We start from the raw sequence: 21,243 nt of genomic DNA on the forward strand, positions 1-21,243 counted from the left end.
ACGATGAAGACAGCGACGAGGAGAACAGCGAAGATAAGGAAAGTAACGATAAGGATGCATGAGAAACTAATAAATGGTGATTATTATTGAATTGATGTTAGTGTCAAATTAACAAAAAAATATACCACATGCAAGACCTGGTAAAATTAATATGGAAATCTAGAATGATGTGATATGGGAAGAATATAACTCTTTGTACTGCGTACATTCCAAAGTTGGTTCCATTTGCTTGATTATTTCTAGAGTTATGTAGAAATTTGTGTTCCGTTTGCATGCGAAACCTCCCTTTCAAAGAAAGAAGGCGTACCAAACCAGCAATAAAGCATGTTTCGCTCTCTAAATCATCCTCATGTCAAATATATATAGATATATATTGTATAGATTGCAAAAATAAGGTTACCATTGGATTCCCAGGAACTTTTCACATGTGGTGCGCGGCGTATGTTGTTACACACGTTTCAGCAGAAAATCACAGGAAGGTTGTATGCAAAGCCACGACTGCAAGGTTGAAGTAGAATACTTTTACAAGAAAGATAACTCGGCTGCTTGCGTGTCAGTCATTTTTTTCTAGTAAATAAACGTTGACCGTTCATTGGCAGTATTGTAATTTCTTTTTGTTTGATATTTTGAATGAAGTTTATTGAATATTTTAAAATTTTGTGCAAATGAGAAGTTGAAGTGCTGCCGAATTGTAATATGCACATTTAATACAACATCATTAAACGGGAACGGAATAAAGGCTACGGTTATGCAGAACGCGAATGACGGCGCGATGCAATTCGCCTTACCGTGGTGAAATGTACAGCTCTTTTTAAGGCGAAGTAGAGCTATACATTTCAACACATTTCGTCTTGCCGAATCGCATAGCGCCGTTATTTGCGTTCTGCATAACCGTAGCCAAACACTAAGTGACGCACGTAACACGTAATAATAGTCAGAGTATGCATGTAGATGAAGATAATTAACTTTGGATTATAGCGCAAAACGAGAAAATATTAACTCTTCAAATATTCATTTTTGTTCTTCAAATTTCTGTTGTTCAATTTAATATCCGATGAAATGTCTGTTTATTATCTGATGAAGTTCTTATATAGGCCAAATGATGCATTCCCAATTTACTAGGTCCATAACTCTGCCGACCATGCTTGGGAAAGCGCGGTATAACGACCAATCAGAGGTCGAATTTTGTGTTTTGACAAGGCTTACGGATTTTCAATAGTACAATAATTCGAATAATAAAATTGCAATTTCATGCATCTGGTAGGAATCTTAGAAGATTTTCTAATCGATTGCTGCAAAAACGAAGGAAATCCATCGAAAACTATCCGATTTATTTGCATTTGAAATTGGACATATTTCTCACTTTTTTCAGTATTAGATTTTCATTTCACATCCCTATATAGCCGAACTTCCTGAGAGAAGTATTCTACTTCAAAAGGCAATTTCCACGTGTTGTAACGTGCTGGAGCACGAAATCTATGTCTGTGATGGGGAACCTTCACGTTCACGAGGCATGACTGGAGAAACGCGTCTGATAATGCGGTAAAATTTTCAATGTTTTTTTTGTGCAAATTATTGTACTCAGACAAAAACTTGTTTGGATGAATTTTTAGTGAATAAACGTTAACCGTTTGTTATTCAAAGTTCGTCATGCTGATCGCAGCCTTTGCGCTGCCCCTACAGTGGGGGGTTTACTAAATAAAGTAAAAGTAAAAATTAGACAACTACAACAGAATTTGATTGCATCCCGCACAGAATGTCTGCTTGTGTTGATGCCAGAAAATTATTAACCTTCAATTATTTTTTTATTTGCCTTGAAAAAAGCATTTTGCGGTACAAAATCGGTTACTGATTACAACTTTTGAGCTGCCCTAACATTGGGGGAATTAAGATACACGGACAACATGCACTGTGGAAGCTATTTTACATTCAGTAAATTCGACGGGTGCGACAGATTTAAATTGCTAGGATGCAACACAGAATGCTTGCTTGCGTTGACAAAAATTATTAACTTTCAATGACTTGTTTATTTGCCTTGAAAAAGGCATTTTGATGTTCAAAATTGGATTTCCTGATGGCAATCTTCATGCTGCCCCATCACGGGGGGAATAATGGCTGTCTGGCGACACACGCTGAGAAAAACCGCGCTGCTCCTGAGACGTGGTGACCAACCACAGGGCTAGTGCTGCTGCTAACGAAGGACGACTGCTGTTGTCGCTGTCTAGAACTATTATGAGCGGCTCCGGCTGAAACAGGCTCTTATATAGGCCAAATAGCATGTTTTCAATTGCAAGGTATATGATCCTGTCGACCGTGTTCGGGAAGCAAGCATATAACGACCAATCAGAGGTCGAATTTTTCGTTTTGACAAGGCTTGACAATTTTCAATAGTACAATAGTGTGAATAATAAAATTACAATTATCTTATTTTGGGAAGAATCTTAGAAGATTTTCCAATCTATTGCTGCAAGAACGAAGGAAGTCCATCGAATACTCACCGATTTATTAGCATTTGAAATTGGACATATTTTTCACTTTTTTTGGTTTTAGATTTTCATTTCACATCCCTATGTAGCCGAACTTCCTGAGAGAAGTATTCTACTTCAAAAAATACACAAATAAGGTGAAATTGGTGAAAAATATACTATTTCGTAGGCCCGAGATCTTATTGGAACCATATCTCAACTCAATTTCTGCGTAAGTGTTCATGGATTTATATTCATTTTGCTCAAAAAATTCAGCGGCGATCGTAGTTACGGCAGAGTAAACTCAAGAAACACGCAAAAATATGGTGAAATAGGGCATAAAAGACCCTTTCCCATGCCCTGTACAGGATGAAACCATCACTAATCAATTTATTGACCAATTTTACATAAGAAATGCTAGATTTCAAGGTGCCAGCTCAGCGGCTTTTATTTAGTGGGAATTTGAGTCCTTTTTTTCCAGTGACTTTCAACCAATAAAAGGCAAAAACATTGCACTGGGAGAGCGGCTTGATTTGTTCTCTCAGAATGAGAGAAAGTAGTGTTGGATCATACTAGGTAGTCTTGTTCGGGTTTTGAATAAAGCTATGATTTGTTTGATTGCTACATTCTTATTTTAAAAGCAAATTTGAAAGACAAGTGAAGTAAGGGTTATATTCATAAAAATGCGACAATTTCTTTTGTAACTTATCATTGCATAAGGGGCCATCCACATACCACGTGGACAGATTTTTGCCGATTTTAGGCGAGGCTTTCACGTACCTCCAGAGGTACGCGTACCCCAGGTTGAGAACCGCTGGTCTAGCAAACAAAATATGATGTTCGACGGGATATTTAATTTTAGGATTGTAAAAATCTGGATGAAATGAAGAAAACTGTTCAAAAAATTTTCAAAATTGTAATTTTCGTAACCAGAATGATTGAGAATCGATGTCCGACAAAATTTAATGTGACTACTTATGACTTTATTGAAAAAAATTTTTTTTTCTAGACATGTAGACATAATCAAGAGGAAATAAGGATTTTCGATGAGATTTGATAGTCGAAAATTTGTATTTCAAGTCGACCTTAAAATAAACAATTGAGAAAAAAAAACAGGCGAAAAGGCGAATCGACAGAATTTACGCAAACGAAACATATCAAAATTCCTACACAAATGAACGTTGAAAGTCTATAATTATAACCTACAGAACAAGAAATCGTAGTTCGACGAGTGCAACTTCGACATTTAACGGGTAACAACTGAAGTTGTGGATTTTTTGATAAATGCGAATACACAACAAACACGCTCGAAGTGAAATGAGCGCATTTAAGCTCTTTCTCTCTCATAAAGAGGAGTATTTGGAGAAGGTTTGTTTCATTCAAAGTTTGGCCGCCTACAATTTCTGAACTCTCCATGAAAAATTAACGTGCGAAATGTTTTTGCATGGTTTTCATTTTAAATTGCAAGGAAAAATACAAGAAAAATTATTTGTCTACTCTTCTAATGAATAACTCCCATCAATTTCTGCTCAGTGGCAACATCAATTGTATCGGCCATTTTTTACCACCACTTTGCCATATCAGATGATGTTTTGATTGATTTGCCACACTTCTTCCATTATCACTTGACTATTACCCAACATCTTTCGGTGGGACAAAACCAGGGTTGTTACGGATGTTAATTGCTACCGATGCGGATGCGGATGTTGAAACCAGAATACAGAAGAATACCAGAAAACATGTTTATTAACCAAAAAACAATAAAACAAATTAAATAATCGAAATTAACCAATGGCAAATTATACTTCATGAACATCAGTTTGGCTGCTTTCTGGCAAGCAAGCCGGCTACGAATCGGGTCGTAAATCTGGCCAACACTGCTGAACAGTTGCTCACTGGGGACACTTGTTGGAGGTGGAGACAAATATCGTCTTATTAGGTCACGAAAGTAATTACTAACGCCAAGGTTTCCTTTCCATCATAGAAGGGGATTTTCTGTTAGAATGATTCGTTTCTCTTTTTTGTAAATTGCCAAAAAATCTTTCATGCTCTGCTCATCTACAATTGGAACATCATCTTCTTTATCGCTCGAAGATTCGAGACATGAATCTATGTTTGCTTGATGCTAGATCTACTGCTTGAATTTTGGTTCGGGCTTTGAGTGTGGTCTTATGTGTCGCAGTTCGTTAGAAGTTTGCGCTTCTTGTAATCGGGTTCACTAACGTTCGTACAGCACATTTTAATTATTTGCGCTTCCACTTTCGCCTTAACACCTGCCTTGATGAAAATTGTGCCAATAACGCGGGTCCAAATTAGTCGCGATAGTGAAAATAAAATTGTCTTGAACATCTCCATATTTTTTTGTTCAAATTTTGCATGATTGTAGAAGCTACTTTAAACGTGAGCTCATCTTTGTTAGATTTGTCAATTAGCTCCTCCAAAAGCATTGACAAGGCATAAACAGTGGGGATGACAGATGAAATAGAAGCGGAGGAACTACTCAGAGCTCAGAGTAGCTTCCTCAAATGGACTTAAAACGTGTTTGCACGTTTTAATCATTTGGCACTGTTAATAATTGTTATAACCTAGTTAAATTCCTGATAATGTTTAAAATAGGCTAAAGGCTAAAAAATAGAAATTGTTGCTTACCTGTGTGTCTTTCATCAAAAGTTTCACATTTTAATACGACCATAATCCTGTCGAATTTCTCTGTGATGCCATGGCAGGTTAAACTTAAAAGTGAAATGCCTTTGCTGGGATCGGACCGAATATCGGTTGTTAATCACTTATACAACATTTCATCAATAATCTCTCGAATTTTGTCAGCTAGCTTTCCATATAAGAAATTACACACCAAATCTGAGAAATGCACTCTACTGCTTAATCAATTTCCTTAGATTTGGGATCGCTTTGGCTCCATTTAATCGATTTTGTGAGCGATTATGCCAATTTAAACTGGTTTTTGGTCTGTTGAATCTGCGTCAACACGGTCGTTTCTTTTACGATAACTTTTCCACTGTCGATTTTCTTGAACGATTGGTATTCCTTCGGGTGCATCGTAAGGTGGTTTTTCAAAGATGATATTGTGCGTCCTTTCCGAGAATAAACTTTCGCACATATTTTGCACTTTGCGTGATTAACGTCAACTGATTCCAAATATTCCCATATGTTACTTCTTGTTGGAGGAGGCCTGGCCAAATAAACAGATTTCACAACAAAATACAATACAAATTACTTTCTCCACAACCGATATCGACGCGACAAACGAAGCAGTTAAATATTGTTTCTAACGGTACTACTGCTTATGTTCAAATACTGCTTCTGTCATTTCACCGGAGAAAAAGAGAATAAGAAACATCTTTTTAATTGAACATTCGCATACACATCTGTTATCTCTAATACAGCGGAGATTGACTGAGCGAGAGAGACATAGCGTACGTGTTTTACTTCGTATGACATATTGAACCCCATTGCAAAAGCTATTGAAGCGTTCAGGAATACACGGAGAAAAATTTTGACACAAAATTTTATGAATCGATATTTTTACCAACATCCGCATTGGTTTCACAACATCCGCATGATATCTCACGATGCATGATGCGGATGCGGATGTCAATTTTCATGCGGATGTTCCGCATTTTCGGATGCGGATGCGGATATCCGTAAAATCCCTAGACGAAACTGTGGGCAGTTTGGTGGATTAATCCTTTTTTCGATAACAGCGATATTATTCTGCTTGTATCCCGGGCGTAGTGGCAGAGCTTTATCATGGGGCCTTCGTGTGGCTGGATGAACGGCAAAACTATCTCCTGAAGGCACTTCTCCTCGTAAGCTTGTCCATTCATGGTTACTCCAGTGATGAAAACTTTTGTCTTCTCTCCACAGCTATAGATGGCTTGAATTTATCCGCGAAAACAAATTTGAACCTACCTGGAGCATTCCCTTAACGGTTAGCAAGGTAGAATTTCCGACCTGGGATTTATCCAAAGTCCATTTTAACGTATGTTCCATCGTCCATTAGGATACAGCCATTGTACTCTGTTAGGACTTGCTCGTACAGCTTTCTTGCTCGGGTTTTGACAACCAGGTTCTGTTTCAGCGTCCTGTTGGGTTGTGTGCCGGCATGATACGAAGGGACACCCCAGTCAATTTCGGTAGTTTGAGAGCCTTGGTGATCATTCCTCCTGACAATGTTGGGTTTTCAACGTAGGTGTGCACATAAAATAAATTTTCAACGCGTGTACCAATCCTGACGAAACGTTCACCACTCAGTAAACAAACCTTTCAGATCAAAATGCTGTCATTAGTTTCTCGGTACGACAACTAAAGGCGCTGCAGTAAATAAAAGAAAACGGTCAAATACTAAGTGGAACAAACCTTATGCACTTCAAAAAAGTTCTGGCACAAAATTCACGAAGCACCATTTTGAAAGCAGACAAAATGAAGACTGTCAGTGACAGTTAGAGATCCAGAGGGAGGTTAAAACCAAATTAGGAATTGAAAGTTGGCAATCGAATGCAAACGCCTTGAAGCGAAGCTCGAAAGGTTAGAAAAACTTTGTCAATTAAAATCCAATAAAAATTCGAAATGAGAGATTTTATATTCTCTCTTCAAAATAGATTGGTCTGATGGTTTTTGCTCCAAACTCGCCTCAAAACCCTGCAATCAATGGTTTTTTGTTTGGTGACCGACCTGATTTTCCAAAGTCATTTCGAGCTGGGCGTTCGCTCTTTTTTTTTTGGGGAGGCATAAGGTAAATCCGACAATGAAAGCGGCTTAGTGAGCCACAAATTTAGGCCTGCTAAAATCAATAAAATATCATCGGCCCCGGTCGCTGAGTCTCTCGCTCGCTCGGTCTTTGCCGTCATCGTGTGTGGCTTAAGCCAATTCTTGACCCAAACGGGGACGGTGAGCTTGCTTTTGCTTTATTGACTCTTGAAAAATCACACATACTTAAAGCGAACATACCTGTAAGTTAATTAATAATAAATAAATAACTGTTTGTTTATTTAAATTACGTTATACCGTGGTCGTCACCGTCGATCGCTATGCAAGATCGCTGCTGGTGCAGCAGTTAGCAAGTGACCGGGTGGTGCAAACCGGTTCCTTTCCGTATGCGATTCTCACTGGCCGGGCTGCCGATGACGACGACGACTGCGACCGCGACCGCCGCCAGCCGGTTGTTTCGATTCTCGGGTGTGGGAATTTCACCGCGTTCTCTGCGCGCGACACACGTTCGATCAAGTTTACGCTCTCACACCCGTACGGATTGAACCATCGAAGACCGCGACACACTGCATGCAAGGTGCACTTGCGTTGGCCTGTCCCGGGCGATTTGCATAAATCGGGATTTAATCATTCGTTCCGAATAGGCAGCCAGCGCACCGATTACCCTACAATGATGGGTTCGGTTCGGTTCGGTTGAAAATGACCTATTTTCCGCCTAAGCTGGTGTGGTCAGCGGCCTCCCGGAAAGAAAATATCATCCAAAAGCAAACCATTTTCCACACCATAAATCTTGGGGTAGAATTCGCTTTTAATTAGCGCCGTGAATAAATTTGATGGTCATCGGCTGAGGTTGGTGAAAAACACGTATTTATTCACTTGACGGTGTTATCTGATTTTTTTCATACTTACTAGTTGTAAAACTGCAAAATAAATACTAAAATAATATTGAATATGGTAGAAATTTTACCAGAACTGAGACCAAAAATGTAAACACTCAAAACGTTGAGAGTGATTTTCCAGAGTTAAATGAAAACTAAAACAAGATGGAGAGACGTTAAATCGCGATTTGAATCTCCAGGCTTACTGCGATAGTTATTCGTCGAATGCGATGATATTTTGTTTTTCTTCATATTCAACCTGTGAAGAATCACAGCATACTATGGCTTTCCAAAATGACGATTCTTGGGATGTAATTTCTCAACAATTCAAATATGGTTAGAACTTCGATTTTCACACTGATTGTACACCTTTCTAGTAGAAAGGTAAACACTAGCAACAAAGCAAGAAACGCTGTACGATTTCTTAACCGTTGACGTTGTTATTATAGCTCTTTGCTCAACCATCGTCGTACAAAACCGTCGCAGCATGGCAATTTCCGGTCCGTTTTTTCGGTTGTGTTTTGGAAGGTTGCTTCTCCCGTACGAAAGTGCTGATGGTAATCACGTCCATTTAACCGTTTTTGGGAGCATTTTTTTTCTTCTTCACAGAACTCAGCTTGGATGGCAGCAAATTGATATATTCATTTGAAGAAGCCAAGCAGCACTTCGAAAGTGGGTCAACTTTTAAAACCAACCATATTTAGTGAGCCTTCGACAGTGACATAATGCCGTATTTCATCATAACTTTATTGATCCGAAGCAACTATCGTCGATCCGGCCCGCAATTAGCATTCCTCCGATTGCCCAACAGGCCCCGGGTTTCGTGTTTTTTCGAAGCAACATCGGGTCGCCCTCAATTGGGCCCATCCTCTCTTCTTGAAGTATCTTACGATCGAACTTCGATCGTTGAATCATTGAAATTGCAAATGTAATTCTCGCATCCCCCGCACTCGCCCTTGTTCACGGCGTTCTGCGCGCAGTTACGCAGCCCCCTTCAAACGGAAGGCTCGATCACTCTCGATCTCTCTGCGTGGCGCGCGCGTAGGAGAACCGTGAGAGCCAAACCATCATCGGACGCCCAAATTGGGCTGCTCCAGCAGCTGCCAGCCGCGCCGCAACCGAAAGCGAAAACCACTCATGTAACTTATTTGAATAATGAAATCATCGCACCTCATCATTATTATGCCGATGCGCCGCCGTTGTTGTATGGGAAAATGTTATTTCTGCTGCTCCTCTGCTTTTCCTCAGCCAAAGGCTCTTAACCTTGACTAATTGATACCTCTTGGAAGGCACTTGGCTGGCCGCCGGGCAATTGCAACCCAGCCGAGGATCCTTCGTTGTTGGTTAGATGTCCCAAGTGTGGGATGTCGTGTGACAACAGCGAAATAATGTCGCAAAATCACAGGGTTTGCATCATACGCTAATAACATACCCCCAAAACGGCAACGGTTGTAGGCAAATGATGGCCAATGTCGGTGATTGGCAAGAGAGGACAATCAGCGCGTGACGAAAAAAAAAAACAAACAAACACAGCAGCACTCCTCCTTCTGTGTGTCTCTCTCATACACACACGCTGCTTGATTGAACTTAATGTCCGTTATTATGGGTTAATTAATTGCGCTATAAAGGAATAGCAAGTTGGGATTCGGGTCGTTTTTTTACATTTTGTTTTTTTATTCCAGCGATACCAATCTTCATCATCTTCCCATAAATAATCACAGTTTTTCGACAGCGGTATCGCTGATTGTACGGTTTCCTCGACTTGTGTGCGAACGACACAAATAAATCGGTGTCATATTTTACCTTTTCCCCGGTGTATTTTCGGCTGCTTTCTTCCTGACTTCTACCCGGTATTTAACTAATCGACGATTTTCTTTTTTTTTCTTCTCTCCCCTTCGCAGGTTTCCTCGTCGGGCTTCTTCGAGATGCAAATTCTGGAGATAGCCAACACCAACAGCCATCTACTGTCCGGATACTGCTGCGGTCTGCCGGCGGACAAGCAGCAAACCCAAACGACCGGTAACTCTATCCCGCCTGTGCGCCTGCTGCGGTGTGACCAGCTAGCTTTGACCATTGTTTTTTTTCGTTTTTTCGGTAGGATGTCCGGCATGTGCAACGGCGTTCAGTTTGTGCCTGAAGGAGTACCAGGGCACGACGTCCAGCGCCCAGCAGCAGCTGCTGCTGAAGGGTGGTGGCGTCCAGCAGGCGGATATCGTCGGCCATATGCAGCAGCGAGGGGAAGCCCTGCTCCTGGAACCGCAACAGCAACCGTCGGCCATGTACGGGTGTGCGTTCGGCAATGCCAGCACGCCGGTGATCGGCGGTTCCAGCTTCGTCCTGTCCGATTCGGAAATCGGCCGGGTCACGCTGCCATTCACGTTCCGGTGGACGGTGAGTCACGGTTTGAGGTTTTTTTGTTTGTTTTGATTTGTTTTATTTTGTTGTCTACGGTGGGAGTTTGCCACGGGATCGGGCGTTCAAGTCTTTTGGTTAGTGGCTTTTTTGTACTTTTGTTTTAATATATTACAAGGAATAACAATCGGTCGACTCGGTTCGAGTTCAATGTAATGAAATTTTTGTTCACGAGCTCGGTTTCTCAATGGCGTAATTATTTACGAATATTGATATCAACACTATTACATATACTGCATCAAATTTCGAACACTTAAGCTATGATGCAACTTCTTGTACTAAAGAACCAACGAAAAATAAACTTACTCATCGATCTCAAAGGTTTAGCATATTGGTTATTTTATTGTTGTTGCACTTAAGTGCTATTTATATAGATTTAAACACGTTTTTATAGAGAGAAAACAAGGAGAATTTAGAAATCTGCTTTGATTCGAATTCCGAACACTTTAACGTTATCGCTGAGAGATAGATAGGCAAACCGTCTGAATACTGACTGTCACTTTTTTCAACGCCTGCTGATTCCCTGAAAGTGGTCCTACAGTGAAGAGCTATACATCACTGGGCGAAGGACATTCCAAGGAACAAAATGGTATATAATAATCATTCTTTTTATCACACTAGCTATAATATTTCGATTTTAATTGTAAAGTGTTCGAATTTTGAGACTGTTCGAAGTTTGAATCGAAACGGATTTAAATTTGATTATTTTTTATTATATTTTAATTGCTTCGCTTCCAGCGTGATTGTAAAAAAGTTCAAACTTGCTCGCCATGTAAAAAATAAATGAAACTTCACATTTACTGACTATAAAGTGAGCTAAACGTGGTTATTGAGGATTGCAACCATTTTTGTCACCCTAAACCAGAAAGAGCGTAAAAAATTAGGCTTTTGGATTTTCATAGAAGACAACTATCCTCGTTTTATTGATAGAATTAAACTGAATACGACTACTATCTATCTCTTCTAGCGACTACTTGAAACCTTAGGATCGACTTGCAATTTACACACTTATCCCTCTTGTGCCCAATGCCGCCATTTGATGGGCTTCAGTCGAAGTTCTAAAAAGCATCAAAAAATACTCAATAACTGTCTATAATGATTCATAGTGATTTTACCGAAGCCCGTCTAAAAATTAACTTGGGCACTAGAGGGTTTATTTTGTTTCGGCAAACTTTCCAACAGCTGATCGGCAAATTTTTTCACAAATGTCAGCAATATATTTCGAGGAAAATTCAGTAAATACATCGATCTACCGAATATTTCACCGAATTTATCAGCTGTTGAGTTATCGGCAATAAAATCTATGGCCCTCGATTAGAGCTAATATGGTTTCATTATCGTTCTTGCCACTTTTGGGAAAAAAGACAACCAAAATTTCTGGTCTCGGGATAGATTTACTATCAACAACCACCAGATCAGCCGGTTCCCATGGCTTAATTTTCGGAGCGATCCCTTTCAACCATTCTGCAGTATCCTCGTTTTGGCACTCGATTTCCATAAACCTGCAGTAAGTGAATTTGGGCTTGAACTTTTCCTTCCTTTGTTCAACGACTTTGGCTAGGATGGACTCTTCGATTAGTTCCATCATAGTCGTCGAGAGCCCAGACGTGGGATAGTCCTTAGGCATTAGTCCGACCTTAAACTGGCTAAGGACCTCACCGTAGGTGGGAGGCGCTTTGGGTTTGCCGGCCGAGCTGTTTTCCGTCCCATTGGCATTTTCTCTAATCACCTACATCCGCCTGTTTACTGACTCCTTCCGAGTGGTTGCAGGAATTTGGCATTCCTTCTTCCTTTTTGGACGAGGATTGCTTTCACTGCAATTGGAGGAGTCAGTTTGGCTCGGTCTCTTAACTGTTTGATTTGGGTTCATTGTTAAAGGGTTAATTGCGAGAAGACAGGCCTCTTCTCTGTCGTGCCCTTCTTCAAGCAGCTTTTTGAACCGCTTCCTTTTCGAACCACACAGTCGCCTAGGAAATTTCCTGCCCTGAAGAGCCCCTTTGGCATGCGCCGACTCTTCATGACTTTTTTGTTCAGTCTCTGTAGTGACTTTTATCTCTGAATCCCCCACAGAAGCCGATACTAGGGTTTGCAATCCCGGGAACGATTTCCCGGGAAATAGCTTTTCTCGGGATTCCCGGATCCCGGGAACAAAAATATTGATTCCCGGGATCCCGGGATTCCCGAGTTCCGCGAAAAATTTTGTATGATTCACTATAGTTTCTTATGCAATATTGCAATAAAATTAAATATGTCAAACTGGTGCTACCTGAAATAAATCATTTTATAAAACATAAAGTCAATATAGTATTTCAACGTAAAAATCATCTTTGCATGTTAATTAGTAAGCCTTCAAATGCTCTAAAACTGACTTATTTTGACTCGTATTGAACTGATTATTTAGTATTTTATCGTTTTCTTCCGGTTTGTCTCGGTCAAAAAACCCACCGAACGGCGAAATGACGAAATAACGTAGTAAATTAACCAAAATTCTTCCTCGAAATCTAACGTTCTTATCAATAATGATATAAACTCCAAAAGGGTTTGAAATGTTAAGTTGTTCTGTCAATGAAAACTAGATTCAAAACGCAGTTTATTTAAAAAAAAATCACAATAGCATAGCAAATATATTTAAATGAAATTTCCCGTTTCCCGGGAAATCGATTCCTGGGAATATTGCAAACCCTAGCCAATACACAGTCGGAGTAGGTTTCCGAATCAACGACCTCCGGTGAGTTCAGAATTGAAGACGAACATGAAGCAACGTCTTCCAGTGAACGGCTTTGGAGTTCAAATTCGTTTCCGATTTCCATTTTTTCGGTCATTTTTGGTAGCACTGGAATAGACAGAAACCAAAATTATGTACAGTGGAACACATTGAATTGATAGCGATAAATCGAAACGTTAATCATCCGTAAAAACGATAAAAAATTATCGATTGAATATCAAAACTTAAATATCGATTCTCAGACATCGGTTTTATGTATCGCCCAATATGTGCAGGCCCAATAAGATCGGAGTTTGTATGTGAGATTTCGATGGCAAGGTAATTTGGAAACGAGCATTAATGTCTGTGAGCTTTTAATAATGAAAGAAAACACAATTAATAAATCATGTTTTGCCTTTCTCCTAGAAAGGTATAGCAATCACTGGAAAAACCAAAGGTATAGAAGTGGTCCCAATGGCCGAATGCCATATACCACTCGACCCCTTTCGACGAACTGAGCATTTTCTGTATGTATGTATGTATGTATGTATGTGTGTGTGTATGTCTGTGTGTGTAAGTGCAACTTTTTTTTCTCACTCACCTTTCTCAGAGATGGCTGGGCCAATTTTCAAGGAATTAATTTCAAATGAAAGGTCTAGTTGCGCCATAGGTTGCTATTGAATTTCATTGTAATCGGATTTTTAGTTTTGAGGTTATGTATCAAAATGTAAAAATCACGAAACATCAATATCTCAGAAACCACACAACCGATTTCAATAAAACTGGTTTCAAATGATTGGTCTGTCCCCAGAATCCTTAACTTTTGAATTTCGTTATGATTGAACATATGGTTCAAAAGTTATGTAAAGAAAAGTTATCCTGAGGTTGTTTAAACTCACTCATTTTTCTCAGTGATGGCTGAACCGATTTTCACAAAATTAGTGTCAAATGAAAGGTCTAGTTTCCCCATAGGTTGCTATTGAATTTCATTGCAATCCGATTGTAACTTTGTCCGTTGTTCATAAAAATGTGAAATCACATAATGAAAGTAAACATATTGACTTTCTCCTAACGATCACTGGTTAATTGAAGGTAGAAAAATGATCCAAATGGCCGGATGTCATATACTACTCGACTCAGTTTGACGAATAAGCATTTTCTGCATATATGCATGTATAGGTGTATATGTTTGTGTGTGGGTGTGTACGTGTGTATGTGCACCTTTTTTTCGCAATCACTTTTCTCAGAGATGGTCTGACCGATTCTTCCTATCTTTAAGGGTCTATTTGCCGCTTAGGTTGCTATTGAATTTCATTGTAATCAAACTTTTAGTTGTGGCGCTGCGTCAGAACGTGAAAAACGGTTTTATAACTCAGAAGCTATGAACATAGTAGAATTCAAATAAATGAGCTTTTAAACCCTTAAACAATGAATTTCATAGTGTTTAAACATGTGGTTTGAAACGTAACCCGCAGACTGTTTAAAACTATAGCTACGATCAAAATATGTGACCTCAACATCATTTAAATTTGATATTATACTATTTCAATGTTTGCGGCCTTGTTCAGGATTGAAGTTGAAATAAAAAGTCATTGCTATCATTTCACTTTTTGCCTTTCTCCTAGAAAGGTATAGCAATCGCTGCAAAACTAAAGGTATAAAAGTGCTCAAAAGGACCGAATGTCGTATACCACTCGACTCAATTCGACGAGCTGAGCATTTTCTGCATGTGTGTGTGTGTAACGCTCTCCTAATCTCACTCGATTTTCTCAGAGATGGCTGGACCGATTTCAATGAAAATAATTGAAAATGAAAGGTCTAGTTGCCCTATACGACCCTATTGAATTTTATTGTAATCTGATTTCTAGTTTAGAGGTTATGTATCAAAATGTAAAAATCACAAAACATCAATATCTCAGAAACTACACAACCGATTTGAACAATATTGGTTTCAAATGAACGGGCTACCTAAAAAAACCTCAACTTTTGAATTTCATTAAGATTGAACATATTGTTCAAAAGTTATGGAAAGAAACGTGTTCTCGAGACTATTTAATCTCACTCATGTTTCTCAGAGATGTCTGAACCGATTTCCATAAAATCAGTGTCAAATGGAAGGTCCAGTTGTCCCATAAGATTTTATTGATTTTTTTTTGCAATCGGACTATTACTTTGCCTGTTATGTTTAAAAATGTGAAATCCAGCTATGAAAAGTAAAATCTTTACAAGACCACTTAAACTCACTCACTTTTCTCAGAGATGGCTGAACCGATTTTCACTAAATAAGTGTCAAATGAGAGGTCCAGCTGCCTCATAACACCCTATTGAATTTTGCTGTAATCGGACTGTAACTTCGTCTGTAATGTATCGAAATGTGAAAATCACGAAACTTCATTATCTCAGAAACTACACAACCGATTTGAACAATATAGATATCAGATGAACGGGCTAGTTAAGGGTTAACTGATGAATTATGATTGAACAAGTGGTTTCATGATTCGGCTGCTCTATACGTTCCCATTTTATTCGATTATAGTCGAACTTAAGCAACCGTTATATATTAAATTGTAAAAACAACGAGTCTATTATCTCAAATATTACACGACTTACTCAACATAACTAGCGTCATACGAATGAGTTATCTCTTAAACTTACAAACAACTAACTTCATAACAACTTGATAAGTGGTCCAAAGTTATGGAACGAACAGAAATTCAAAGACTATTTAAAACTATACCTGCTATATCTGAATTCAACATGATTCAAATGCGGTTTCGTACTATTTGAACGTTCCCGGTATCGCTCGTGATGAAATTGTTCGAAATTAAAAGTCATTTCTTTTATTTCGCTATTTCTTAAGCACTAACATTACGTCAAATTGCATATTTTATACTTCAATTACAACATCAATATTTTAGAACCCAAAGAGTAAATATACTTTTATTGGATTGAAGCGTCCATGTAAATCTATTTTTACAAATAATAAGTTTGAATGAGAAAGGCTGGGTCTGACCGCTAGGTGGATTAATTTAGGTTTTTTAATATTATTATCGCATGCAACTTACATTATTTCACATACCTTTAATAATGCAACCTGCTTTTCACTTTTCGATACCACTTGCCAACGTCACTCACACAAAAACACCGCTCGCGAGCTTTAAACTGCTGAATTGTTCTTTGTTTGGGAAAGGGCGCCGCAAACAATTTCAATTATCGGCCAGACACAACACTAAGTAAGAGTGATAAAAGTGATAAGATTTATATATTTATTGCACTTTGTTTGGATATTCTCAATGTGCTCCTTGAAGGTAAGATTTTTATCATGAATTAGCCCTAAATATTTAACTTGGTCAGACCAATTTAAGATTGCACCGTTCATCTTAACAACATGATTATTGATGGATTTGATAAAAGAAACTCTTGGTTTATGGGGAAAAATAATTAATTGTGTTTTTGATGCATTAGGAGAAATCTTTTATTTCTGAAAATATGAAGAAAATATATCTAGAATTTTTTGCAGCCTACTGCATATGGGCAATAAAATCTAAGTGTGTAAATTATTCGATCATAAACCAATTAATCCTGGAAAAAAATCACTGACGTTTGGCTCAAACCGTCAAATCCAGAATGGCAAGTCTTGTGGATGATACTCACCTTGCCAAAGTAATCTTTTAGTGTGCCTAAAAATTATCGGATTTCCCTTATTTATTTATTAAATGAACGAGGTTTCCCTTTGTTATATATTTAGTGCTTAATATTAAGCAGGGTTGCAAATTTGCACTGTCAGTGATAGGTTCTCAGTTGACACTGAGAGCTACGAATATCAGTCACAATACGGACGAGCTGAAAGTGATAATTGCTTGCAGCTCCAATCAGTTGACAGTGGTAATGCTGACTGGCAGCATTTCTGTGATTTCGCACACGCCATGTTGCTCTAGCGATGTTTATGCGGTGTAGGATGAAGGTGCCTATCTGCTTCATTGAATTCAGCCTATCTGCTTCATTGAATCAAGATATATCATTTATATCACTGACATGATTATTGACTGATAATTGACACGGGTGACACTCAATATTAGTTTGAAGAGAGAGAGAGGGAGAGAGAGAGAGAGAGAGAGAGAGAGAGTGAAACTGCTGTTGTATCATTTTCATTTTTCTTTGTCGAAATTTCGCAACACAGATATTAAGACAAGTCTCGTGGAAAATTGGTAAGGCAATCCATGAGAGTTAGATTTGTATCCAAGTAATCAGGATCGGAAAGCGTGAAAAACATACCTTGTTTAATCTATTGCTCTAGTATCGCGAGTGGCAATGGCAACCCGTTACACAATAAAAAAATGTCTCTTTAATTTTTTTTTACATTTAAAGATCTCGTATCAGTTGTGTTTTTGTTTTGCAAACTTCAAAAACAACAACAATAACAAACGTACAAGTCGCGAAACTCTTCCTTCCTCTAGCTGTCGCACAGTGGTTTAAAACGCGAAAAACGTGATCGTCAGCCTTTTGAGTATAAAAATGACATTTAAATGCTACAGTGTATTCGACAAAGTTTTTGTAGATGTTAAGGGGCATCTTTTGATGTAAATGAAATTTCGGATAATTCACCTAAAAGTGAGATAAAAATTTTATTTTTTTATTTACTTATCAAATCAAAACGAGGTCTTCAGCAAAGTTGTAGACAATCTTATGTAGAAAACTTTGCTGAAGACTCTTTGGTTCTATCTCTTGAAAATCGACTACATATAGGTAGTTTTATACACAGACATCCTAAAAGTTTCTAAAAATCGAAAAATACCAAATAACTTTTTCTGGAGTGATTTTAGAGGCCTACTATGTTCTAGACATTTTTTCATATTTAAAAAATACATCATTCTGCTGAACATACCTTGGGAAAATTTTCGACTTTTTCATAGGGTTTAGGACATTTTAGATAAAAAAATGCACTTTTTCAAAATAAAAATTCTCGAAAAGCTGCAAAAAGCTGCAAAAACAACTGTCTTCACTTGGAAGACGGAGATTAGTACTAGCTTCCCCAGGTGGTTTCACTAGGTTCTTGCAGTCTCTTAAAGACTTGGGCGTGGGTGAAAAAATTAGTTTTTTTTTGTTTTTCGGCGATTTTTCATGTTTTTTTCTCAAAAGATGTACAAAATCGGAACGATTTTTGATTTTGCATTAAAAAGTACGAATAGCATTTATATTTACGGCTCCGTGCATTATTTGGAAAACATAATATATAGAAAAAATTAATTTTTTCCGAAAATAATTGTTATGTCACTAGTGTATGCAAATCCCAAGTTTTTTTTTAACAAAATAAGCAACATTCTTTGACGTTTTTCCAATGCTTGAATTCTGAAAAGAAAATGTCAGCTCAGAGATAGATATCCTTATTTTTTTAAATTTTGTCCATACGGAAGTACCTAATCCATACCAAAATACCTCCGTATGTCCAAATTAAAAAATAAATAAGGGTATCTGTTTCTGAGCTGACATTTCCTTTTCAGAATTCAAGCATTGGAAAAACGTCAAAGAATGTTGCTAATTTTGTTAAAAAAAAACTTGGCATTTGCGTACTCTAGTGACATAACAATTATTTTCGGAAAAAATTAATTTTTTCTATATATTATGTTTTCCAAATAATGCACGGAGCCGTAAATATAAATCGGTGGCGGGATTTTCCGTAATCTAATAGTCGTGATGCTGATGACTTGCAGTTCTAATATCAAGCAGCTTCCACTATAATCGCTGGCGGACGGCGTTTCCTTAGTGATTAGCCGGGGTAGCCGAACACTGCACAGTGGTTCCGTTTTCTAAGAAGGGCGGTCATAAATATTGTTTTCCTATGTTTTGAGTTCAAAACGTCAAAGTGTATTTTTCGATGCTGAATTTGAAAATCACATCTATTTTGTAGTATTTTCTATAGATTCGTGGTCTAGGGTCATCTAAAAGTACTGCTATCTTTTACTAACTTTGGCTTGACTACTATTTTTTATGCAATTTTCCAAACTTTTAGTTTTCGATGCCAGAAATTTATTGAGTGTATACATATAAAATAAGTGTGTTTTTCGATGTGTATTTGGAAATTAGGGATATGTTTGATTCACAACATTTATTTGATATGGTAATGCATACCAAGGAAATTACAATGAACAAAAAGTATAATTCACAAAATGTCATAAAAAGTGATAAAATAAAAATCTTTCTGCGTTCTCGGCTGACCACGAAAAAAAAACTGTTCTCTCCTTGGTGCTGTTATCATACTTCGATAATAAAAGATAGATCTGCTCTATTTCATTTAACCATGTGGCATATCATTTGATGCAGTTGCTCTGTGTTCTATGACATTATTTCCAAGGAACTGATAATCGTGTGCAACTGTAATGTATTCGAGCTTGCAATTCATCTAGCATCAAGTTATAATAATCCTATGGTGATGAGTGTATAGATTCTAGAACATTTTGTATCTTCTAATGAATTTTCCAGATTTTTCAGCTCAAATTTTAAAGATATGCATTTTGGGAAATGTACATGTAAGCAATGAACCTAGAAATATAGTTAGGTAAAAAGGTATTCGTCGAAAAGGGGTTGCCCAATATTACCGCCGAAAAAAACACTCAAAAACAAAACAGAAACGAAGAATACATCCCAAAAGTGACCATTTTGTATTCACTTCTCACAAACCAATGGGCAGGTCTCGGCAGCCAAATTGTGTTTTGGACATATATACGATACCTAACGAACATTTTGATGTATTGCACTCACGTAAATTCGCTTAAGAACATTGTTGAATTGACAAATGAAAATACATTGGTGATATCCATTTATATCAAAATGTACCTGTTTTACCGTTGGCTCAGTCGTTAGCAACACAATACAACATTCTTAAAACCACTAGAAAAGGCTCAACATTCCTTGTTTTTGGACCTCCATATCAAAAATCCACTTTGGAATCCTTAAATTCACTAAAAAGGGGTGAAATCGCACTTAACCTAATAGCATGCTTCTTACAGCTGTTTAAAAGTGAAAACTATGCGTACTTCCAAGTCCCACAGTAAACAATTCCTTCGTAATACAACACAATAATTGATGTCATTGTTAGCTTCAGACTACAAAGGATGCTGAGAGGTGAAGAAATACCAAAATAATGAAATTTGATTTTTGGCTTTGGGGGAACCACTGTGCACTGCTGATCCGGCAAGCAAGTAAACACCAAAACTCGCGCACTCGAATCCCAGGCCAGGGGAACAACCTTCGCTGGTCTGAACGTATCCGCGGAACGACCTTCGGTAGACAAACGGAACTAAAACTCCAAAAAAACAGCAGTTAAACGCGCACAAAAACCAACACAAATCGTAACGTGTACCCTGTATCGAGATCGATAGTTGTCTCCGTTGCCGACCAAAACAAACCCGTCGAGATCGAATTCAGCACCACTTGTCCACAGCTAGAGGAAAATTCCGGTTTTGCTGGTGTAAATCTAGTATAAAATTGTTTAAAAAAAAGACCACCGCTGAAGATTCAATTTTGGATACTCTAAACCAGCGGTTCTCAATCTTTCTTTTTACGCGTACCCCTTGGCGATATTTTGCATATCGATTGTACCCCCCTGTTGTGGTAGTCTAGTTAAGTTTTCAAATTGAACTAAGGTTTGTTTGATTGCTACAGTCATGTTTTAGGAGCAAGACTGAACAGAAATTAAAGTATTATAAAGAAAAATTACTTTGTCCGCCATTACTGATTTTTCTTTCGCGTACGCCCTGAAGGCTTTCAAGTACCCCCAGGGGTACGCGTACCCCAGGTTGAGAACCGCTGCTCTAAACAAATCTTGCTTTGCTTTTGCTCTTCTGCTTTGACTTGCTCTGCGAGTTCCATTGGCACTAAATCCATGGTTCTGCATGTCATCAGATGTATTAAACTCAGCCTTTAAATGATACCTTGCTTCTGACTCGATACACAGATCCTTCGTTGAAACTAGGAATCTCCTCGTTGGCCGTTAGAAATAGTACAGCATATCACATCGATTGGTGCTTCATTCTTCCGGAATCGCTTGGGAAATTCT

General features: G+C 38.2%; 1 protein-coding gene across 1 annotated transcript in view; it reads left to right on the forward strand.

The window, feature by feature from the left end:
* Positions 1 to 21,243, forward strand: part of LOC129730784 (protein serrate) — a 164,047-nt gene that overhangs the window by 49,084 nt on the left and 93,720 nt on the right. Inside the window, exons 2-3 of the mRNA XM_055690354.1 lie at positions 9,973 to 10,090; positions 10,170 to 10,462. Coding sequence (XP_055546329.1) covers positions 9,973 to 10,090; positions 10,170 to 10,462 — 411 coding nt within the window. The remainder of the gene's footprint in view (positions 1 to 9,972; positions 10,091 to 10,169; positions 10,463 to 21,243) is intronic.

The sequence above is a fragment of the Wyeomyia smithii genome, chromosome 1 (genome assembly GCF_029784165.1).
Source record: "Wyeomyia smithii strain HCP4-BCI-WySm-NY-G18 chromosome 1, ASM2978416v1, whole genome shotgun sequence".
Classification (NCBI taxonomy): Eukaryota; Metazoa; Arthropoda; class Insecta; order Diptera; family Culicidae; genus Wyeomyia; species Wyeomyia smithii.